This window comes from Bombina bombina, chromosome 4 (assembly GCF_027579735.1).
Source record: "Bombina bombina isolate aBomBom1 chromosome 4, aBomBom1.pri, whole genome shotgun sequence".
Lineage (NCBI taxonomy): Eukaryota > Metazoa > Chordata > Amphibia > Anura > Bombinatoridae > Bombina > Bombina bombina.
The window spans coordinates 416,599,079-416,622,149 of record NC_069502.1 but is presented as its reverse complement, the minus strand read 5'-3'; the positions used below and the strand labels follow the sequence as shown (position 1 = coordinate 416,622,149).

The 23,071-nt window shown below is 35.8% G+C and overlaps 1 protein-coding gene across 1 annotated transcript in view; it reads left to right on the top strand.

Moving 5' to 3' along the window:
• The window catches only part of LOC128657509 (IgGFc-binding protein-like), a 182,156-nt gene extending 160,233 nt beyond the window's left edge, over window positions 1-21,923 (top strand). The window contains 19 exon segments of the mRNA XM_053711876.1: window positions 632-808; window positions 2,455-2,657; window positions 3,767-3,911; window positions 4,395-4,636; window positions 4,730-4,894; window positions 5,697-5,824; window positions 6,057-6,325; window positions 6,539-6,747; window positions 6,997-7,138; window positions 14,320-14,570; window positions 14,903-15,032; window positions 15,385-15,553; window positions 16,010-16,198; window positions 16,673-16,803; window positions 16,948-17,147; window positions 18,117-18,255; window positions 18,823-18,960; window positions 19,668-19,770; window positions 20,678-21,923. Coding sequence (XP_053567851.1) covers window positions 632-808; window positions 2,455-2,657; window positions 3,767-3,911; window positions 4,395-4,636; window positions 4,730-4,894; window positions 5,697-5,824; window positions 6,057-6,325; window positions 6,539-6,747; window positions 6,997-7,138; window positions 14,320-14,570; window positions 14,903-15,032; window positions 15,385-15,553; window positions 16,010-16,198; window positions 16,673-16,803; window positions 16,948-17,147; window positions 18,117-18,255; window positions 18,823-18,960; window positions 19,668-19,770; window positions 20,678-21,611 — 4,064 coding nt within the window. The 3' untranslated portion in view covers window positions 21,612-21,923.
• The last annotated feature ends 1,148 nt before the right edge of the window (window positions 21,924-23,071 follow it).

The following is a 23,071-nucleotide window of genomic DNA, read 5'->3' as shown; positions in this document are numbered from 1 at the left end:
GTGTATTGGAATGTGGGGAATGTGCCAACAACCATAAGCATATTTCTGTGTAACAATATATTCAATAACTTAAGATAAATACAGGGGCGTTCCTCATGGAATCTCAGAGCTCTGAATTCATCCACACCTCTACGGTACCCATCTGGGCCCTGCAATCAGTAGTGGAATCTCACCACCTGCATTATGTGGGGGCACTATGTATGCCCCCTACAAACCAACGAAAGTGTTTTAATTTGCCTTCGCAATATATTTGCAGGGTTTTCAAAATGGCTGACATATGGTTGCTGTACAGAAAAACCTGCCAGCAAGGAGGAAAGTGGTGCATATTTGGCACAGGCTAACCAAGGGGTAGAATAACTTACATTCATTCAGAAGTAGCTCCTCTAGAACCCAAATCTTTTTTTTTCTATCTGGCTGCTGGCACAGTTTCTGTCGATTGCTAACAGCGAGAAAGGACAAGGTTAAATGGGGTGCTCCATTACAGCATTTTCCCCTGAGGCCCTAGTTATGCTCATGGATAAATAAATAAACAATGATTAAAAGCAAAATGCCCTATTGTTATAGTGATTTATTATAAGAATGTATCTTATGGCAGTTTTCCTATTGCTAAAATTGATTTATTTTTTCCCAGGAATCTTTAAGGACTGTCATGCTGTAGTACCCCCAAGCAACTACTTCGAAAACTGTTTGCTTGATATGTGTTTCACTGAGGGTGCATCTCTATCTCTGTGTTATGCTGTGCAGGCCTATGCGGAGCGGTGCTCAAGTGCTGGGGTTTGTGTAGAATGGCGATCACAGACATTCTGTCGTAAGTATTACTATTGTATATTTTCTTATTTCCTGGTGCATAAACAGTTCTCATATGAAGTAATAGACACATACTTATAGGGTTATAAAACCAGCAATCAGTTATTAGCTATTTATTTATTTATTTATTTATTTAGTTATTTAGTTATTTATTTATTTAAAAAATGTTTTACCAGAAAAAAGAATACATTGAGATTTCTCTTGTGTTCAAGTATGTCTTGGGATATGCAAGCAATACATTACATATTGTACAAATAACAACATTTTTACATAGATATACACAGACACAAGGTAGATCTTTTTATAATTTATATTAATGAATAGAAAGGGAGAGAAACCATTTATTTTCTAAAAACACCTCTACCGGTGTTTGTTATATCGAAAATATAATCTTATGACCAAAACTGCATTTAGCTAGGCTTAGGCCTGGTGCAGACCCCTAAATACTATATAAATTCAGAATATTTTTTTAGGAGAAAAATATTATAACATAGCAGAGCTATATGAGATTACTATGTATAAAGTAGGGGAAAACAGCACTCAAAGAAAGTATCTCCTAGTTGATCTGAAATGTAGATAAGAGGCTGAAACAATGTATCCAAACAGAGAGACATCTACACAAACCGGTCACCTTAAAATACCATGACTTTTATTTCCACAAAACAAATGAACACAAGAGAAGCATGCTAGTTAAGTGCTGAAAATGCCACTGCAGGGGGTTTGTCTGTTGGATTAAACAAACGCAAAAAGAATTGTGTTTGATATTGATACAAACAGGCAAAATTGTATCTAAGCCTCTTAACACAATCTATATATGTACAATAACAGCAATAAGATACCACATTGCAGAGTATTCATACGGACCAAGATAGAAATATAAGACCATAGTCCTTTTATTTGAGAGACAGTGTTGTAATCCAGCTTAGTAACGTTATATCTCAAAGTCACTGCTGACAAAGTGGTATTCGTATGGCACATATAGCTGACAGAACCGAGGTAAAAACGTCCTCAAACTGTCAGTATTATTTTTTATAATTTACAGTCTTTACAAGATTGATTTGTTTGTAAACATAGAGCTTTATAATACTGACCAAATATTAGCTTGCAGGTAAATAGATTTTTTCATTCAGAAAATATAAAACAATTTCAATGATCTTGAATTTGTAGTAACTATTAATTAATTCAAACACATAAGACCAACTTTGCTCTTTTTGATTCACCAATTACATGTTGTTCTGGAACTATTGACATAATCATTTGCTAGTGCTGATGGACATAGACTAAACAGTTTTCACTTTAATTTCATCGCTCAAAGTAAATTTATGTTATGAATTGGCAGCCAGTTCTAAACAATCATGCTGACTAAATATGAACTGACAAATCCACCATGTAGAAAGCTTTAAATATACAAATCTAAGTTATTCCAATAATTTCATCAAATCAGAGTAACTGATTTCAGTCTTTCTGGCCCAGTAATTAGATTTTCTAGGTTATTTTTTGTTTTTGTTTTCTTGGATCAGCATATCTGACAAGCTCCTTGCTGTTTTTGAACACAAATAAAAAATCTGAAATATGGACAAATTTAGTTCCATTTTGTACACAAATTCATTCTTTACCATGCTATTTTTTGTTGTTAATCTTTTCCAGCAATATCATGCCCCGGAGGAAGCAAATATGAATTTTGTGCCACAGGATGTCCTGCTACTTGTTATAACTTGACTTCATCTGCAGTGTGTAATGTTCCCCATCTGGAAGGCTGTGTATGCAATACTGGATATCTTCTTAGCGGAGACAGATGTGTCCCAGAAAGCGAGTGTGGATGCATTGATAAGGAGAACAACTACCATCAGGTATGACAATATGAACAGTAACAGCAGAACCTGTTTTATAATATATGAGTCATATCCTATAGTGTTGCCTAATAGTACCAGGGAATTCATGGATTTTATATTCATTTTGTCATTACTATTATTATTGTGGAGTAATAATTTGACACTGAAATGTTTAAAGCTTTTCAATATAAACCTTCAAAGGGCAGGAGAAAAAGCAACAAAAAAAGTAACAAATGCGATGCACAGTTGATACCTTTACTATCTGACTAATATGGATTATAACCACAAGCTTTCATGACACTAAGGTCCCACTGTCAAGTAATCTGATTTACAAATGATGCCCAGTTATATTTATATACAGTGCATAGGGAGAGGTATATATATATTTATATATATTTAAAAAATATGTAAAACATGAACATTATTGCTATTGTGTGGTTCTAATACAAAATGGTAGAACAAATGCCAAGGAGAGCATTCAAATGCTAAAAAAATACATATATTATTATCTAGTTTTAAGTGCTAGAATTGCTTACAAGTTGACTATTTTTATTTGTTTACACATACTTGAATATCTCATCATAAAGGAACATTATAGTACAAAATGTAATTTTAGCTCTACTGACCCTGCAAGTCTTTCTGTTTCTCTGCAGTTATCTTTGAGCAAAACTTAAACTATGTATATAACCTCTTTGTAAGGGTTAACAAGCCTGAAACAGTGAAGACTAAAATTAAATACAATTATTATTTTATTATACTTTATTTATGAAGCGCCATCATATTGCGCAGCGCTGTCCATGGATACGGTTCATTTAAATAAAACAATATTATAAAACTTCTAAGACACAGGACACAATTTACAAACACATACAGGAGGAATTGAGGGTCCTATTCCCATGGGAACTTCAAATCTAGAATGAATTCAAGCATTTTATTTTTTTTAATCTTTGCCTCACTGTTTAATGTGCAGCATATTTTGCAGAATGTTTTTGATTAGCAAGAATCTATAGCATGTTTTATTACCACAATGGGGTGAGTATAAATGTTTGGCAGATTTTTAGTGTTGTGCGAGATATATAAATAGTAAATATTCTGTTTGGATCATTTTTTTCAATGTTATTTTTCAGCTTGGTGAAAACTGGTTCATTCATGAAGACTGCAGTGAACGCTGTACATGCAGCAAAGGCAACAATATTGTTTGCTCTGCATGGGCTTGTGGTGCTCTTGAGAAATGTGAGGTGCAAGATGGAGTTTTAGGATGCCATGCGTCTGGTTTGTACTCATTTCCAATGCAATCAGTTAACATTTGTATTCAGTATTTATAAATACATTACACACTGGTGCATTTAGAGAGATTTAAAAAAAAAAAAGAAAAGAAATATGGCCTACCATGAATTATCTGAAGAACCAACTTAAAAAAACCTAAACGCTTATTGTTCTTAGCCCATAAGTGTTTTTTCATCATCTTTATCAAATCTAAGAAGAAATCTGAAAAATAGGTTTTACCTCTTTAAAATTATTTTATATTTTTAAATTAACTGTAAATGTTGACCAAAGTATTAGCAAATATAATAAAATATTCTCTATAAAGAAATGCAATAATATAATATTTGATATTTCATGTGGACATTACATTAAATTTATGTAATTATAGAAATGTAAGTCTTGAGAACTTTGCTTTACAGACATATATATTTTTTTGTGTAATGATTATGCACTTTGCAATGTTTTTAATATACATATGTGTTGTTACAGGGTATGCAGCTTGCCATGTGTCAGGTGATCCACACTATTTCACTTTTGATCAAGTGATGCATAGCTACATGGGCACCTGCTCATACACTTTAGTCAAAGTCTGTGACAGCAGCAATATTATCCCGGTCACCATCATTGGGAAAAATGAAGAACGTGGTCAACGGGGTGCAACATATCTGAAAGAAATTTATATTGATGTGTATAACATACGAGTAACACTGCAGAAAAGAAGAATAACACTGGTAGGCATTGATGTCATTGCTTGGAATCTTGTTGTTCTACACAACAAAGAGGATTGATGTAATAAACATTTGTTTTTTTCTTTTTGGTAATAGGTGGATAATAACCGAATCCATACTCCATGGACTGCCCATCTGAATGGCGTATCTGTCAGTACAGTGGGAATCTATACTGTTGTGGAGACAGACTTTGGAATGCGAGTTAAGTTTGATGGAGACCATCATCTGGAAATTCTTCTCCCTGATTCTTACTTTGCAAAGGTAATGTCATACATATACATATTTAATATTAAACAGTTGATTGATCAAATGGAAGATTAAAAAACAATAGATCCATATCTATCTGTCTGTCTATCTATCTATCTATCTATCTATCTGTCTATCTCTTTATCTATCTCCCTATCTATCTATCTATCTATCTATCTATCTATAATCTATCTGTCTGTATATCTATCGATCTATATATCTATCATCTATCTATCTATCTATCTATCTATCTATCATCTATCTATCTCCCTATCTCCCGATCTATCTATCTATCTATCTATCTATCTATCTATCTATCTATCTATCTATCTATCTATCTGTCTGTCTGTCTATCTATCTATCTATTTATCTATTATCTATCTATTTCTATCTCTCATCTATCTATCAATCTAGCTGTCTGTCAGTCTATCTGCATATCTCCCTTTCTCTATCTCTCTCTCTCTCTCGCTCTCTCTCTCTCTCTATCTGTCTGTCTGTCGGTTTGTCTGTCTATCATCTATCTATCTATCTATCTATCTATCTATCTAGCTGTCTGTCTGTCTATATTTCTTTCTATCTATCTGTAAGAATAATTATAATACATATCAAAAAAGTATAACTAGTATACGTGGTGTTCCAATCTAGCACCTTTCAGACTATAACTTTGCATCCTCACATTTTATACAGGGTTAATTTTTATGTCTGAATTTTCTTGTGTTTTGTATTATCCATGAAAACATTGGTGAATTAAATTTAGCACCTTTAATTCTCTTTCTAAACTGAGCACCTTTAACTCTCTTGTTTTCATGCACTTCAGGTGTGTGGTATGTGCGGCAATTACAATAGTCAACAGAACGATGAACTTCTCATGGCTAACGGTCTCCAGGCAACAAATGTAACAGAATTTGGAAATAGCTGGAAGTCAGAAAAGGACAGTGATACAGGGTAAACAAAAGCTGTGGATTTTTTTTTCTAAGTAGCTATATAGATTTTCTATATATAATCATTTGTGAAAAAGAAAATAAGAATAGTTGTGACTTTATAAATATTTTTTAACTAAAATTTAGAAATGTACCCATTTTAAACCCTACTATATAGAAATCAATCAATCAATTATAATTTTTCAGTTTATCAAGGTTTTAGCACAATAATATGTGAACCTGTGCTCTCTCTACAGTTGCTTGGATGATACGCGAGTAGACTTAGGTCCACCATGCAGTCCTGCTCTGAGACCAACCATACAAAATCAGTGCAATGTGCTCCTCACAGACACATTTAAGGCCTGTCACCAACTTGTCAACCCTGATCCATTTATTCAAAGCTGTGTCTATGACATGTGTAGATATGACGGCATGTTATCTACATTATGTGCTATCGCTCAAGCTTATGTTGATGCCTGCAAGACCAAGGGTGTGACCATAAAATGGAGAAACCCTAAACTGTGTCGTAAGTCCTACTTGCCTGAAAAATAAAATAAATAAATGTATCATTATAAAGCCATGGAAATATTTAGAAGATCTATACAATAATTCTTAAATTAGATGCGGTATATTATTGATACTTTTAATATTCACCATATTGAAAATAACCAATTCCTCATTTTATTGCATGCTAAATTTTGAAGCACTGTAACAGTTTATGCATTTTTTTCCATCACAGCTTTTGCATGCCCAACCAGTAGTCACTATACAGACTGTGCCTCCCTCTGCCCACCCACGTGCAATAACATATTTGCACCTGCTGTCTGTGATAAGCCATCAGTATGCATGGAAGGTTGCGCCTGTGATGATGGTTATGTGCTTAGTGGAGAACAGTGTGTCAAACTAAGTAAATGTGGATGTAGGGATTCTATGGATAACTACTATAATGTAAGTATTACAATACTGTGTACCTGTTTAACAAATAATGTAATATTGTACAGTATATATTTCCTATTATAATATCTTCCTGATAATATTGAATATTTTTTTAAAAAATAAAACTTTTAAGCCCTTGCATATTTCTGTAGTTTATTGTTCCTTGTACAATGGTTTGCGGTTTTCAAAATAGTTTATTTGCTATCAGCGACAGATCTGTGCCATGGGCTCTTAATTTGACAACATTCTCTGATCTCTTAGGTTGATGAAACTTGGATTAAGACAGGCTGTAGAGAGAGATGTACATGCAAACAGGGCAACAATATTGAATGTAAAACCTTCAGCTGCAATGGTGGAAATTGTGATCTAAACAAACAAGGAAAATATTATTGTAAACCCACAGGTACATCTGTGCAAGTATTAAGTTTGAGCTATCTGTCTATCTATTTTTTGTCTGCCTGCCTGCCTAACTATCTATCTAACTATCTATCTATCTATCTATCTATCTATCTATCTATCTATCTATCTGTCTGCTGTCTGTCTGCCTGACCATCTATCTCTCTCTTTCTATCATCTATCTATCAATCTATCATCTATCTTATATATATATATATATATATATATATATATATATATATATATATATATATATATATATACATACATACAGGTATATACACACACATATTACATGCAAGTCTGGAAGTTTCCACTAGGTTTAGAATATTCAACAAAAAAATCTTTATAAAAAAATAAAACATTTTTAATGGAATTGAATGGAATGGAAGTACAATCTTTTTAATGGAATATTATTATTTTCCATTAAAGTAATTAATTCTGCTTAAATATTAAATACTAAACGGCCATACAAGTGCAAACAAAACTGGATGCTAAATTATTCCACACACCAATGCTATCTGATATATCGCTTCAGCAATAAAAATAACATTGGACTGTAATATTAGTGCACAAAGAGATGTGCTATTAATTGTGCTCAAGCAATGTTGATGCACATTAGAGCTAATATTTATATCCTTTACATGTTATGTAGCCCAAAATGTATAATTCTGCATAAAAAAACTAAACTATATTTCTCCAACATAGGTGTGTCCGGTCCACGGCGTCATCCTTACTTGTGGGATATTCTCTTCCCCAACAGGAAATGGCAAAGAGCCCAGCAAAGCTGGTCACATGATCCCTCCTAGGCTCCGCCTACCCCAGTCATTCTCTTTGCCGTTGTACAGGCAACATCTCCACGGAGATGGCTTAGAGTTTTTTAGTGTTTAACTGTAGTTTTTATTATTCAATCAAGAGTTTGTTATTTTAAAATAGTGCTGGTATGTACTATTTACTCTGAAACAGAAAAGAGATGAAGATTTCTGTTTGTAAGAGGAAAATGATTTTAGCAACCGTTACTAAAATCGATGGCTGTTCCACACAGGACTGTTGAGAGGAATTAACTTCAGTTGGGGGAACAGTGAGCAGACTTTTGCTGCTTGAGGTATGACACTTTCTAACAAGACGATGTAATGCTGGAAGCTGTCATTTTCCCTATGGGATCCGGTAAGCCATTTTTATTACAGACAGTAAATAAGGGCTTCACAAGGGCTTTTTAAGACTGTAGACATTTTCTGGGCTAAATCGATTTATATATAAACATATTTTATTCTCCATAGCCTTGAGGAATTATTTTAATCTTGGGTAACCGGCAGGCACTGTATTGGACACCTTACTCTCTAGGGGCTTTCCCTAATCATAGGCAGAGTCTCATTTTCGCGCCTGTATTGCGCACTTGTTTTTGAGAAGCATGACATGCAGATACATGTGTGAGGAGCTCTGATACATAGAAAAGACTTTCTGAAGGCGTCATTTGGTATCGTATTCCCCTTTGGGCTTGGTTGGGTCTCAGCAAAGCAGATACCAGGGACTGTAAAGGGGTTAAATATAGGGTTAAATGTAAGGGTTAAAGCTTCCAAATTTGGTGTGCAATACTTTTAAGGCTTTAAGACACTGTGGTGAAATTTTGGTGAATTTTGAACAATTCCTTCATACTTTTTCGCAATTGCAGTAATAAAGTGTGTTCAGTTTAAAATTTAAAGTGACAGTAACGGTTTTATTTTAAAACGTTTTTTGTACTTTGTTATCAAGTTTATGCCTGTTTAACATGTCTGAACTGCCAGATAGACTGTGTTCTGAATGTGGGGAAGCCAAGGTTCTTTCTCATTTAAATAGATGTGATTTATGTGACACAAAATTTAGAGAAAATGATGCCCAAGATGATTCCTCAAGTGAGGGGAGTAAGCATGGTACTGCATCATCCCCTCCTTCGTCTACACCAGTCTTGCCCACACAGGAGGCCCCCAGTACATCTGGTGCGCCAATACTCCTTACTATGCAACAATTAACGGCTGTAATGGATAATTCTATCAAAAACATTTTAGCCAAAATGCCCACTTATCAGCGAAAGCGCGACTGCTCTGTTTTAGAAAATACTGAAGAGCATGAGGACGCTGATGATATTGATTCTGAAGGGCCCCTACACCAGTCTGAGGGGGCCAGGGAGGTTTTGTCTGAGGGAGAAATTTCAGATTCAGGGAAAATTTCTCAACAAGCTGAACCTGATGTGATTACATTTAAATTTAAGTTGGAACATCTCCGCGCTCTGCTTAAGGAGGTGTTATCCACTCTGGATGATTGTGAGAATTTGGTCATCCCAGAGAAACTATGTAAAATGGACAAGTTCCTAGAGGTCCCGGGGCCCCCCGAAGCTTTTCCTATACCCAAGCGGGTGGCGGACATTGTAAATAAAGAATGGGAAAGGCCCGGTATACCTTTCGTCCCTCCCCCCATATTTAAAAAATTGTTTCCTATGGTCGACCCCAGAAAGGACTTATGGCAGACAGTCCCCAAGGTCGAGGGGGCGGTTTCTACTCTAAACAAACGCACCACTATACCCATAGAAGATAGTTGTGCTTTCAAAGATCCTATGGATAAAAAATTAGAAGGTTTGCTTAAAAAGATGTTTGTTCAGCAAGGTTACCTTCTACAACCAATTTCATGCATTGTCCCTGTCACTACAGCCGCGTGTTTCTGGTTCGATGAGCTAGAAAAGGCGATCACTAGTAATTCTCCTTCTTATGAGGAGATTATGGACAGAATCCGTGCTCTCAAATTGGCTAATTCTTTCACCCTAGACGCCACTTTGCAATTGGCTAGGTTAGCGGCGAAAAATTCTGGGTTTGCTATTGTGGCGCGCAGAGCGCTTTGGTTAAAATCTTGGTCAGCGGATGCGTCTTCCAAGAACAAATTGCTTAACATTCCTTTCAAGGGGAAAACGCTGTTTGGCCCTGACTTGAAAGAGATTATCTCTGATATCACTGGGGGCAAGGGCCACGCCCTTCCTCAGGATAGGTCTTTCAAGGCCAAAAATAAACCTAATTTTCGTCCCTTTCGTAGAAACGGACCAGCCCCAAGTGCTACGTCCTCTAAGCAAGAGGGTAATACTTCTCAAGCCAAGCCAGCCTGGAGACCAATGCAAGGCTGGAACAAGGGAAAGCAGGCCAAGAAACCTGCCACTGCTACCAAGACAGCATGAGATGTTGGCCCCCGATCCGGGACCGGATCTGGTGGGGGGCAGACTCTCTCTCTTCGCTCAGGCTTGGGCAAGAGATGTTCTGGATCCTTGGGCGCTAGAAATAGTCTCCCAAGGTTATCTTCTGGATTTCAAGGGGCTTCCCCCAAGGGGGAGGTTCCACAGGTCTCAATTGTCTTCAGACCACATAAAAAAACAGGCATTCTTACATTGTGTAGAAGACCTGTTAAAAATGGGAGTGATTCATCCTGTTCCATTAGGAGAACAAGGGATGGGGTTCTACTCCAATCTGTTCGTAGTTCCCAAAAAAGAGGGAACGTTCAGACCAATCTTAGATCTCAAGATCCTAAACAAGTTTCTCAAGGTTCCATCGTTCAAAATGGAAACCATTCGAACAATTCTTCCTTCCATCCAGGAAGGTCAATTCATGACCACGGTGGATTTAAAGGATGCGTATCTACATATTCCTATCCACAAGGAACATCATCGGTTCCTAAGGTTCGCATTCCTGGACAAGCATTACCAGTTCGTGGCACTTCCGTTCGGATTAGCCACTGCTCCAAGGATTTTCACAAAGGTACTAGGGTCCCTTCTAGCGGTGCTAAGACCAAGGGGCATTGCAGTAGTACCTTACTTGGACGACATTCTGATTCAAGCGTCGTCCCTTCCTCTAGCAAAGGCTCACACGGACATTGTCCTGGCCTTTCTCAGATCTCACGGATGGAAAGTGAACGTAGAAAAGAGTTCTCTATCTCCGTCAACGAGGGTTCCCTTCCTGGGAACAATAATAGACTCCTTAGAAATGAGGATTTTTCTGACAGAGGCCAGACAAACAAAACTTCTAAACTCTTGTCAAATACTTCATTCCGTTCCTCTTCCTTCCATAGCGCAGTGCATGGAAGTAATAGGTTTGATGGTAGCGGCAATGGACATAGTTCCTTTTGCGCGCATTCATCTAAGACCATTACAACTGTGCATGCTCAGTCAGTGGAATGGGGACTATACAGACTTGTCTCCGACGATACAAGTAAATCAGAGGACCAGAGATTCACTCCGTTGGTGGCTGTCCCTGGACAACCTGTCACAGGGGATGAGCTTCCGCAGACCAGAGTGGGTCATTGTCACGACCGACGCCAGTCTGATGGGCTGGGGCGCGGTCTGGGGACCCCTGAAAGCTCAGGGTCTTTGGTCTCGGGAAGAATCTCTTCTACCGATAAATATTCTGGAACTGAGAGCGATACTCAATGCTCTCAAGGCTTGGCCTCAGCTAGCAAAGGCCAAGTTCATACGGTTTCAATCAGACAACATGACGACTGTTGCGTACATCAACCATCAGGGGGGAACAAGGAGTTCCCTGGCGATGGAAGAAGTGACCAAAATCATTCAATGGGCAGAGACTCACTCCTGCCACTTGTCTGCAATCCACATCCCAGGAGTGGAAAATTGGGAAGCGGATTTTCTGAGTCGTCAGACATTACATCCGGGGGAGTGGGAACTCCATCCGGAAATCTTTGCCCAAATTACTCAACTGTGGGGCATTCCAGACATGGATCTGATGGCCTCTCGTCAGAACTTCAAGGTTCCTTGCTACGGGTCCAGATCCAGGGATCCCAAGGCGACTCTAGTAGATGCACTAGTAGCACCTTGGACCTTCAAACTAGCTTATGTATTCCCGCCGTTTCCTCTCATCCCCAGGCTGGTAGCCAGGATCAATCAGGAGAGGGCATCGGTGATCTTGATAGCTCCTGCGTGGCCACGCAGGACTTGGTATGCAGACCTGGTGAATATGTCATCGGCTCCACCATGGAAGCTACCTTTGAGGCGAGACCTTCTTGTTCAAGGTCCGTTCGAACATCCGAATCTGGTCTCACTCCAACTGACTGCTTGGAGATTGAACGCTTGATCTTATCAAAGCGAGGGTTCTCAGATTCTGTTATTGATACTCTTGTTCAGGCCAGAAAGCCTGTAACTAGAAAAATTTACCACAAAATATGGAAAAAATATATCTGTTGGTGTGAATCTAAAGGATTCCCTTGGGACAAGGTAAAAATTCCTAAGATTCTATCCTTTCTTCAAGAAGGATTGGAGAAAGGATTATCTGCAAGTTCCTTGAAGGGACAGATTTCTGCCTTGTCTGTGTTTCTTCACAAAAAGCTGGCAGCTGTGCCAGATGTTCAAGCCTTTGTTCAGGCTCTGGTTAGAATCAAGCCTGTTTACAAACCTTTGACTCCTCCTTGGAGTCTCAATTTAGTTCTTTCAGTTCTTCAGGGGGTTCCGTTTGAACCCTTACATTCCGTTGATATTAAGTTATTATCTTGGAAAGTTTTGTTTTTGGTTGCAATTTCTTCTGCTAGAAGAGTTTCAGAATTATCTGCTCTGCAGTGTTCTCCTCCTTATCTGGTGTTCCATGCAGATAAGGTGGTTTTACGTACTAAACCTGGTTTTCTTCCGAAAGTTGTTTCTAACAAAAACATTAACCAGGAGATAGTCGTGCCTTCTTTGTGTCCGAATCCAGTTTCAAAGAAGGAACGTTTGTTGCACAATTTGGATGTTGTTCGCGCTCTAAAATTCTATTTAGATGCTACAAAGGATTTTAGACAAACATCTTCCTTGTTTGTTGTTTATTCTGGTAAAAGGAGAGGTCAAAAAGCAACTTCTACCTCTCTCTCTTTTTGGCTTAAAAGCATCATCAGATTGGCTTATGAGACTGCCGGACGGCAGCCTCCTGTAAGAATCACAGCCCATTCCACTAGGGCTGTGGCTTCCACATGGGCCTTCAAGAACGAGGCTTCTGTTGATCAGATATGTAAGGCAGCGACTTGGTCTTCACTGCACACTTTTACCAAATTTTACAAGTTTGATACTTTTGCTTCTTCTGAGGCTATTTTTGGGAGAAAGATTTTGCAAGCCGTGGTGCCTTCCATTTAGGTGACCTGATTTGCTCCCTCCCTTCATCCGTGTCCTAAAGCTTTGGTATTGGTTCCCACAAGTAAGGATGACGCCGTGGACCGGACACACCTATGTTGGAGAAAACAGAATTTATGTTTACCTGATAAATTACTTTCTCCAACGGTGTGTCCGGTCCACGGCCCGCCCTGGTTTTTTAATCAGGTCTGATAATTTATTTTCTTTAACTACAGTCACCACGGTATCATATGGTTTCTCCTATGCAAATATTCCTCCTTTACGTCGGTCGAATGACTGGGGTAGGCGGAGCCTAGGAGGGATCATGTGACCAGCTTTGCTGGGCTCTTTGCCATTTCCTGTTGGGGAAGAGAATATCCCACAAGTAAGGATGACGCCGTGGACCGGACACACCGTTGGAGAAAGTAATTTATCAGGTAAACATAAATTCTGTTACTTTCATTATTTACCTCACCCATGTCATTTAATTTAATTCTCAAAATGGCAGGTTTTCTAGATCTGAAACATACAGTAGCTGTGCCTTATTTAGCTGAAATAGTGGAAGAGGGGGGCAAACCAAACTGCAAAACAATGCTGCTTTTGCTAACATGATGACTGTGGAAAGCTTTGTCTACTCTAGTCTCTAGCAGCAAATCTGTATAGTCTCCTCCAAATTAAGTGATTGGTGGGAGGACATTTACTATTACTATTATTTTTACTTTTTTTTACACTTGGCTGTTATACTATTCTATTAAAGACAACATAAACTTCTAGTAATTACAAGATGTAATGTTTGCCCTAATAGCCACGACACAAACATATATATATATATATATATATATATATATTATTTTCTATGTAATACATTTTAGAATGCTCTATTTTTTCAGCGACATAAATAAAAAAAGGCTTTAACTAATTCAAACTACTGCACTTGTAATGGATTAAAATGGTATACAAATGAAGCCAAAAAGTATCCTAAATTAGTATGAATCCAATGGGGCCCAATGTTAGAATGAATACATGTGTATGTGTTATAATAGTATTAATAATTGTACTTTTCATTAATTTCTTTTTTTTTTTATTAGGTTATTCGTTTTGTGCGGTTGCAGGGGATCCACATTATCGGACTTTTGATGGCTTGATGCATCATTTCCAGGGAAAAGAAAGTTACACCTTGGCAAAGACTTCATCTGATATTTCTGATTTGATAGAGCCATTTATAATAGAAAGCAAAAATGAAGAAATGGATAAATATAGCCCATTTTCTATACTAAAAGAGATGCGCATTAAAGTATATAACCATGTTATAATATTCAAAAGGAAAAGAGAAATTGTGGTAAGATTCACAACTAATATTTATAATTTCAGTATTTAAAATTATTGTACAAAAATGTTTTCCACTTATATTATTTATTTGTATTTGTATATTATTTGTAAAAATGAAAGTACAATTTTACCCATAATCAGTTATCCTGTTTTGAGTTAAGTTTCAGATTAGCATATGATTAGTGTGTCATTTTGATTACAATAATTTGGTGAAAATATAATTTTACTTGTTTAGAAACTAAATATAATTATAATTTTAAAATATTATAAAATATATTATTATAATTATGTTGTTTTCTCTTTGTTTAAATGCATTTTATGTTTTAATTCTTTGCAAATTAGTTGGATGGCATTAAAGTACTACCACCTGTAAGACCACATGAAGGAATACATATTTATCAGAAATCAACCAGAATTTATGTGGAAACAGATTTTGGTCTTGCTGTCAATTTTGATGGTTTCCAAAATGGAGGTAAATACAATAGAGAAGAGATTCAGCTTGTGATTAATGCAAATTAGTTTATTAGTAAAATGATGTAATTATACTGCTTTTTTTTCTTTCAAAATTCTTACAATTTCATTCATAATGCTGAACTGTTCAATGAGATAGATAAATACCTGATGTGGGTCTAGATAATATTCTAATTAGAATGTTAAAAACTAGTAGCAACATCAAAAACCGCCATTAATGTCTTTGAAGATTTTTGGTGTTACTAACATTTTTATTTTTTGCATTATTACCGTAATTGAGATGCAATCTAGACTATTTTTGCATCTAGTTATACAACTTACTGATGCATATTTTGTCTTTTCTATTACACTAGAAATTGTTGTTCCTAACACATATATGACTGAACTAGAGGGTCTTTGTGGAAATTATGATGGAAGGACTACAAATGATTTTACTAAGCCTGATGGGGTTCAAGTTAGAGATGTGAGAATCTTTGGTGAGAGCTGGAAAGTTACATCATGGAGAGACAGTTTTAGATACAGGTACATTAAGGATTCAGATAACATGTTGGTGATATCATAGTAAAACTGAAATATATGTGAGTCCATTTTTTGTAGTTGTATTTTTGTAATAGCAAAATATTTTCTTGATATTAATATTTAAACAACATATCCACATTTGCTGTTTTTGCCTCATCTTTCAAACACTGCACCTGTTCAGAGAGTTGGTGGTATCTCCTAAGATGCATCACACACATAATACATGTAAACGTTAGATCTCTGAGGAGGTATGGTGTTTTATTAAGCGTCAAGGGGCACACGCAGCATATGCGCATATGCCACTGAAACAAGTATTTTGTCTAATACAAGTAAATTGCTAAAATACTTCCATTTAAAATGAAATGCACTCATAGACATTTTAGGTTTGACTAATATGTTCATCTAATGTTAGTAAATATCTGTAAAATACTGCTTACAAAAATAGTATACTCTTTGCAGACGTGAAGCGGTAGAGAGACTGGACGAAGAGGTTGACGATGAGAACATATTAAACACAGGTGACAATCTGGCCTGTTCTTCAAAAGAACTTACTTACATGAACAGTAGTTCTTTCTGTGGTGTTTTGAGAGATGCCACTGGACCATTTAGAGAATGTCACCCATATCTTTCACCAGAGTCGTACATCACGTAAGTACTTTGATTTGCCAGCACAAGTTTTAGTTTGCCTTATGGCATGTGTAACAACTTTACAATAAATTAAAATTGCTGAAATAAAAAATATGTTTGCAGTGCAAAGACATTGCAAGAAATTACAAATAATACCAGCATGCATGATATACTGTTGCTATTATTATTTAGCAGCTGATATAGAAAAGAAAAGGCTGTTCCTAATATTTTGGAGCTGTCTAGCTCAGTTGTTGGCTGTTTATTTGCAAAAAAAAAAAAAAAAAAATTGTGTTCAAGCAGCAAATTGCAGCAAAATGAAACTAGCCAATAATCTTAGCTTTCTAGCATTTTCCCCCAATATTTTTCCCAGTAGTTATTTATTTTTGCCATTGCTAATTATGTAGTGTTTTCTACATTTTTTTAAAACCAATTCTCATCTTTCATTATTTTAATCTACAATAGATACATTGTAACTGGCTTCTTTTGTGTTTTAAGGAACTGTCTTTTCGATACATGTGCCGAATTCCAAAGCAGAGAGCTGCTTTGTGACAATCTCGAACAGTATGCAATTAACTGCCAGAAAAATGGCAGCACAGCTGAAAACTGGAGAGCACTTACTGGATGTGGTAAGTAAAAAAGAAGAACGTTCTTTTGTATAAAATAATGAAGCAGAAGGTTTTAATATATCTGTGTACAAGCATGTGTGAACATGTAAAGTAAAAAAAAATAGACTTCATTGTTTGTTACCTATTAACATTTTTTTTTTCCAGCGATGTCCTGCCCGGCTGCCAGTCTATATAAAGAGTGCATGAACTCTTGCCCTGCTACTTGCAGTGATTTGGCATCAGAGTCAGAATGTGAGTCACCCTGTGCTGAGGGTTGTCAGTGTGACCCTGGATATGTGCTCAGTGGCTATGATTGTGTACCCTATAAGCAATGTGGATGTACCTTTGAAAACAGTTATTACAAGGTAAGACTTCTAAGGGAATAATAAATTGCAGCTAGTAAAATAAATCAGAACTACCATGAAGCTAAATTGTGTTTGTGGAGTGATGCATTGAGATGCGTTATTCATTAGTTTTCCATTACCATAATTATTATTTCTGCCACATTAGCCTTATTAAATACTGTTCTTAAAGGTAAGGTAAAGTTGAGCACACTACTTAACGCTATGTTTACTATTTTTAAAAAATAACATAAGTTTCATTCATCATTCGAGAATATTTCACATAATTACATATTTTTCTAACGTTGAACTATTGTTCCGACACCAATCTTTGTCCGCCCGACATTTTGGGAACTTTGATTGACAGTCGCTACCGATATTATAGACCAATCCGCTGTTTCCCCTTCAGGGGTTTAGCCCATCCATTCCGACGTCACTCGATGACTGAGCGCATGCGTCGGACTAAACCTACTTCCACCCATGCTCGTTAGTGAGTCGCGCATGCTCAGTGTAAGTTCTGTAGCGATTGCTTTATTATCTTTCTGCCTGCGATCGACGGAACTCTTAGGCTCAATGAATCATTTGTTACAATCTCAACAATGTACCTGGCAGTGGGGGAAGTGGTGCATGCGCATAAGATCTATAGAGTCTGTGAACGCGCATTGAGCTGACGTAAGCAGAGGGATGAGACCGCTTGCTGAAATAACATATAGAAACACGGAAGTGGCATGGGGGAGGAGAATTGAATACAACGTTAGGAATTATAAACTTTGGATTTCAGGTAAACAACATAATATAACAAAAAACAAAGTTAGCGACTAGCTTATGGTTAATTAGTACTTTGATTATATGGATTCAATAGCCCTAAACTTTACCTTACCTTTAAAGATGATGCTTCCTATTAACAGTTTGTACAGTAAAATAACATTGTAAAAATAATAAAATGGTTATGTCTTTCATACTGTCATTTCATGTGATTTTTTTCCCCTTTAGATTGGTGAAGAATTCATCACTGTTGACTGTACACAGAAATGCACGTGTACTGAAAGTTCAACTCCTGACTGCGTTGAATATAAATGTAAAAATGATGAGATTTGTACTATCGCAAATTTTACCCGTGACTGCTATGTCCGTAAGTGTAAAGTTTTAAAGTATTTTCATCCTTAACCAGTAGGAACCAATGATATCTACTTTTGTGCCACAGTTTATAATCTTTTAATTTTGCACTTTTTACTAAAAATACAAGATTTAATTTATTCTCTGTCCCATTAGAGTTTAATGTAACATCGTACAAGGGTTAATGATACATTCATTTAATTTTAAAGTAGCCTTTTAAGCAAAACCACCATTTTATTACATTACATAATTATCAATAGTGGTGGCTTCAATAAAAGGAAAAGCCTAGTGCTTGGGAAGATTATTTTATTTTTCTGTTTCGCAAGATTTTCCTGTTAACATAATGACATTTACATTTTTTATTGATTCTTCTTATAATATTTTTTTGTGCACAATTACAAACTGTTGTTGCATTGATCAGGTGGTGGAACTTAGATTCTAAATATGTCAACACCTGACCTATTCTATAATTTGACATCAATGCACTAGTAAGCTGACTTGCTTTAGTTCAGTATAGATCACTCTGGTTGGTTGGTTGGTTGGTTGGTTAATTGATTGATTGATTGGTTCTTGTTTTTTACAGCTGGACCTTGTCTTGATAACCCTTGTGAGAATGGTGGAACTTGTATTGAAGACCCTCCAGGAATGAATTCTACCTATGGCATGAGCTGCTTGTGTCCAGACACGTACACTGGTTTCTTCTGTGAGGCTGAAGAGAATGGTAATTTAATAATTACATAACAAAGGAGAAAACAATTTTATTTTACACATGCATGTGCTGCTATTTATAACTTATCCTAAGAGGCTGTGGAAAAATGTTTTTAGATGTTACATTTTATATTTGCTGAACTCTTTGCACAAATTAAAGGGGCATAAAACCCAAATGTTTTCTTTCATTATTTTGGAAGAACATGCAATTTAAAAAAACTTTTTAATGTACTTCTATTATCTAATTTGTTTTACTCTCTTAATATTCTTTGCTGAAAAGCATATCTAGATAGGCTCAGTAGCTGCTGATTGGTTGCTGCATATAAAAGCCTCTTGTGATTGGCTCTCTCATGTGCATTGATTTTTCTTCAACTAAGGATATATAAAAAATGAAGCAAAAATAAATAATAGAAGTAAATTGATTTGTTGTTTAAATGTGTATTCTCTATCTGAATCATGAAAGAAAAAAAGTGGGTTTAGTGTCCCTTTAAGAATGATTTTTATATACTTGCAAATTTGTCTTAAAATTATGTTTTCATTATGACTATGCAGAAAGTAATAACATAATTGACAATTCACTTTCTATAAAAATCTCTCATTGTTTTTTCCATATGAATTTCCAAGAAAATTATCATCTTTTTAACTACAATCTTTATAGTTATAAAGCCTTCTGTGGGGTTTATACCCATGACATTTAAAATCTTTTTTTTTTTCATTCAGTCTACCCTGAGACAGTTATCTACATTGTGATTGGAGTTATAATCGGAGTGTTCGTCCTTCTCTTTATCTTTGCATTTGCAGCATATTTCTGCTTAAAATCCAGGTATGTTAGACTTTAATGCATACAATTCAAAAATATGTATTTAAAGATGATAAAGCATGTTCTGTGAATATAATTTATGTTGCTGTCTTTCAATACATAATATGTTAAGTGAATCTTGATATTTGGCTACCTAAAATAATCCAAGGGATTGTTTTCTAGATTCAGTACTGTAGCTATTTCCTAATCTGGTACTTCTGAATTTGTCAGATTCATCATTTGTCATCAGCTGAATTTTCTACATTTTTCTTGTCTCTGCATTGGGCTAATGCTGGTGTTTAAAACCTTTAGAACTTGCTTTAGTTTCCTCTATACTTGCTCTACTGCAACTATAGTAGTGAATGCTACGGGTGACTTTTAAAATGTATTGATTTTGTGCATTATATAGATGTTCATGTACATCAGCCTGGTGGTAGAGCATACCTCCACGTAAAAGTGTTTTTCATTGAAGTACGTTTAACCAGGCATGCTACCCTGTGAAGTTAAAGCTATATATGTATATTCCTGTATAGATCAAGATTTTCTTGGATTTAAAAAAAATAATTTATTTTTATATGTAAATAAAAAAATATTAGATTAAGCCTGATGATCTAAAACTGATGATCTAGATCTTATATAGTAAAACAGAAGTCTTTCCTTCACATACAGAAGCCTGCATAGTGAGATAAAAAATCTCTTAATGTAAAATTTGTGTTTCTAAAATTATTTGAGGGACCTCACTGTGCTGACAAGACTTCTTAGATCATCTCACCAGAGCTTTAGCTCATCAGGCCCATAGACACTAGTACCAAACAGACTACACACTCCAGATCATACTATTTAGGTTCTGCTAAATATGCTTTATTCTTAGACATATGTTTTTAGAAACTGAAAGCAAGACATTAACAACGTTTATATGTTTATTTTATAGAAAAAAGAAGAAGGGAATAATTGAATCAATTGAATCTTCTGAAAGTGGAAGCATACGCTTATCAATTAGGTCAGGTGGCTCAGCAGAAAACAACTCATCGCCAAATATTGATGAAGAACATGGGGCTGTAGTTAATATTGCATTTGAGGAAGAAGTTAATGAGAGGAAATCTAATGAAGTTAAGGGTGCAAGGAAACTGGAAGGTAGTGAAAATGTGGGCAAGGCTGAAGATCAAAATGTGAATAATTCTGATGGTGATGTAAATATGATATCTTTTGAAGATGATGAAAAGACAGTTAAGAATGCTGAAACTAAAAATACAAATACAACCGTTGAAAATAAAAATGTGACAAAGGCGGATGATGATAAAAATGGGGAGAAGTTAAACGAAGATGAAAATAAACCTGACGACAAAGAAAATTCAAAGATTTCTAATGAAGAGGAAAATATGATGAACTCTGAGGATAGCAGAAATGTAAAGACTGAAGAGGATAAGAATGAGAGGAAAGCAGATAAAGATGCAAAATTGAGAATGTCTGAAGAAGGTAGCAAGTCAGAAGAAAATGTTAATGTTAATGTTGATAAGCCTGAAGAAGGGGCAGAAGTCAGTAAGTCAGAAGAAAATGTTACTGTTGACAAGCCTGATGAAGGGGCAGAAGTCAGTAAGTCAGAAGAAGGGAAAAATGTAAGCAAGTCTAAAGAAGGGGAAGATGTCAGCAAGTCTAAAGAAGGGGAAGATGTCAGCAAGAATGAAGAAGGAGCAAAAGACAGCAAGCCTAAAGAAGGCGCAAATGGCAATAAATCTGAAAAAGCGGTAAAGAAGGCTAAAAGTACAGATGGAAAGTCAGAAAAAAGTAAAGATATCAGCAAGTCTGAAGATCTTAGTGTAAAGAAAGCTAACACAGATCTACTTGAAGAAACAACTGAATTATAGTTACCAAATTTATCTTTGATTATTATTATGATTTTTTAATAAAAAAACATATGCACTTTTATGTTCCTCTAGTCTATATGGACAAGTTGATTTCTTATATCATAAGTCTTTCCATATAGGGATTTAGATCGTAAACTCTTCATAGCAAGGAATTTTTCCTGAATGTTACAGCAAAATGTTGATGCACTTATCACATCTGCGTTTTACCAAGTATGCTTTTAATTTGTAATATATAAAATGTAAAAATTGGAAACATTTTGGAAACCTTTTCTGATATCTTGAAATAAAGAAACATATATTTAAACATTAAAATGTATTTGTGATTAAGAAAAATGTACTTTTAATGATTTCGATACTTTACTATTGTATTAATAAGAAATATTAACCCTTTTATCAGCTGTATTAATTTAAATACATACATTTTACTTAATGTGAATGTAAATTTTGATGCTAAAGTGCCTGGTTTTTAAAAATTTAAAATTTATTTCATCAAAATTTACATTTCACTCCTGTTGTGAAAAAACTTACCTTTTAATCTTGACAGCAGCTCCATCTTTCTCCACCCGTCGCAAAGCCTCTTCCTGGGTCTAAAATGAGGAATCCGGCCTCCTCCAATCACGGCATTAAATCAGACGCTGATTCCCCTGGGGGGGGGGAGCCGTGATTGGAGGATGACCTATCCATTATTTCTGACATCAGAAATGGCTTGCGACGACCGGAGGAAGCTGGAGCTGCTGTGAAGTTTAAAAGGTAAGTTTTTTTTTTCACAACAGGAGTGAAATGTAAATTTTGATGAATTACAGTGCCCCTTTTTTTAATCGAATTTTTAAAAACCGGGCACTTTAGCATAAAAATTTACATTCACTTTAATATTTTGATTTATGACCAAAAAATAAGTAAAATGACTATTAAGGGAAAAGTTCTAGTAGCAGAGAGGACTTTAACTTGCCAGCTTGGTACATGTGGCTAGAAGCAGTTATATCCTTAAAGGGACACTCAAGTAAAAAATAAACTTTCATGATCAGATAGAGCATACAATGTTAAAAAACTTTCCAATATACTTTCATTAACAAAATGTGCAAAGTCTTTTTATATATATTTTTTTAAATCAGTAGCTCCTACTGAGCATGTGCAAGAATTCACAGTAAATACCTTTATGGATTTGTGATTGGCTGATGACTGTCACATAGTACAGGGGGGAGTGGAAATAGACATAACTTTGTAATTTGTCACAAAAAAAAAATAAACTACTACTCATTTGAAGTTCAGACTATGGGGTCAATTTATCATGTGTCTAGCGGACATAATCCGCTGTAGTGATCATGTCCGCCAGACATCGATTAATGCCGACAGCATACGGCAGAAGGCTCGCACGGAAACAGATGTATTTGGCCCCATTCGGGTCATGATAAATCGGCCCCTAAGTGCTAATGCATTGTCTTTTTATCTTGCATTTGTGG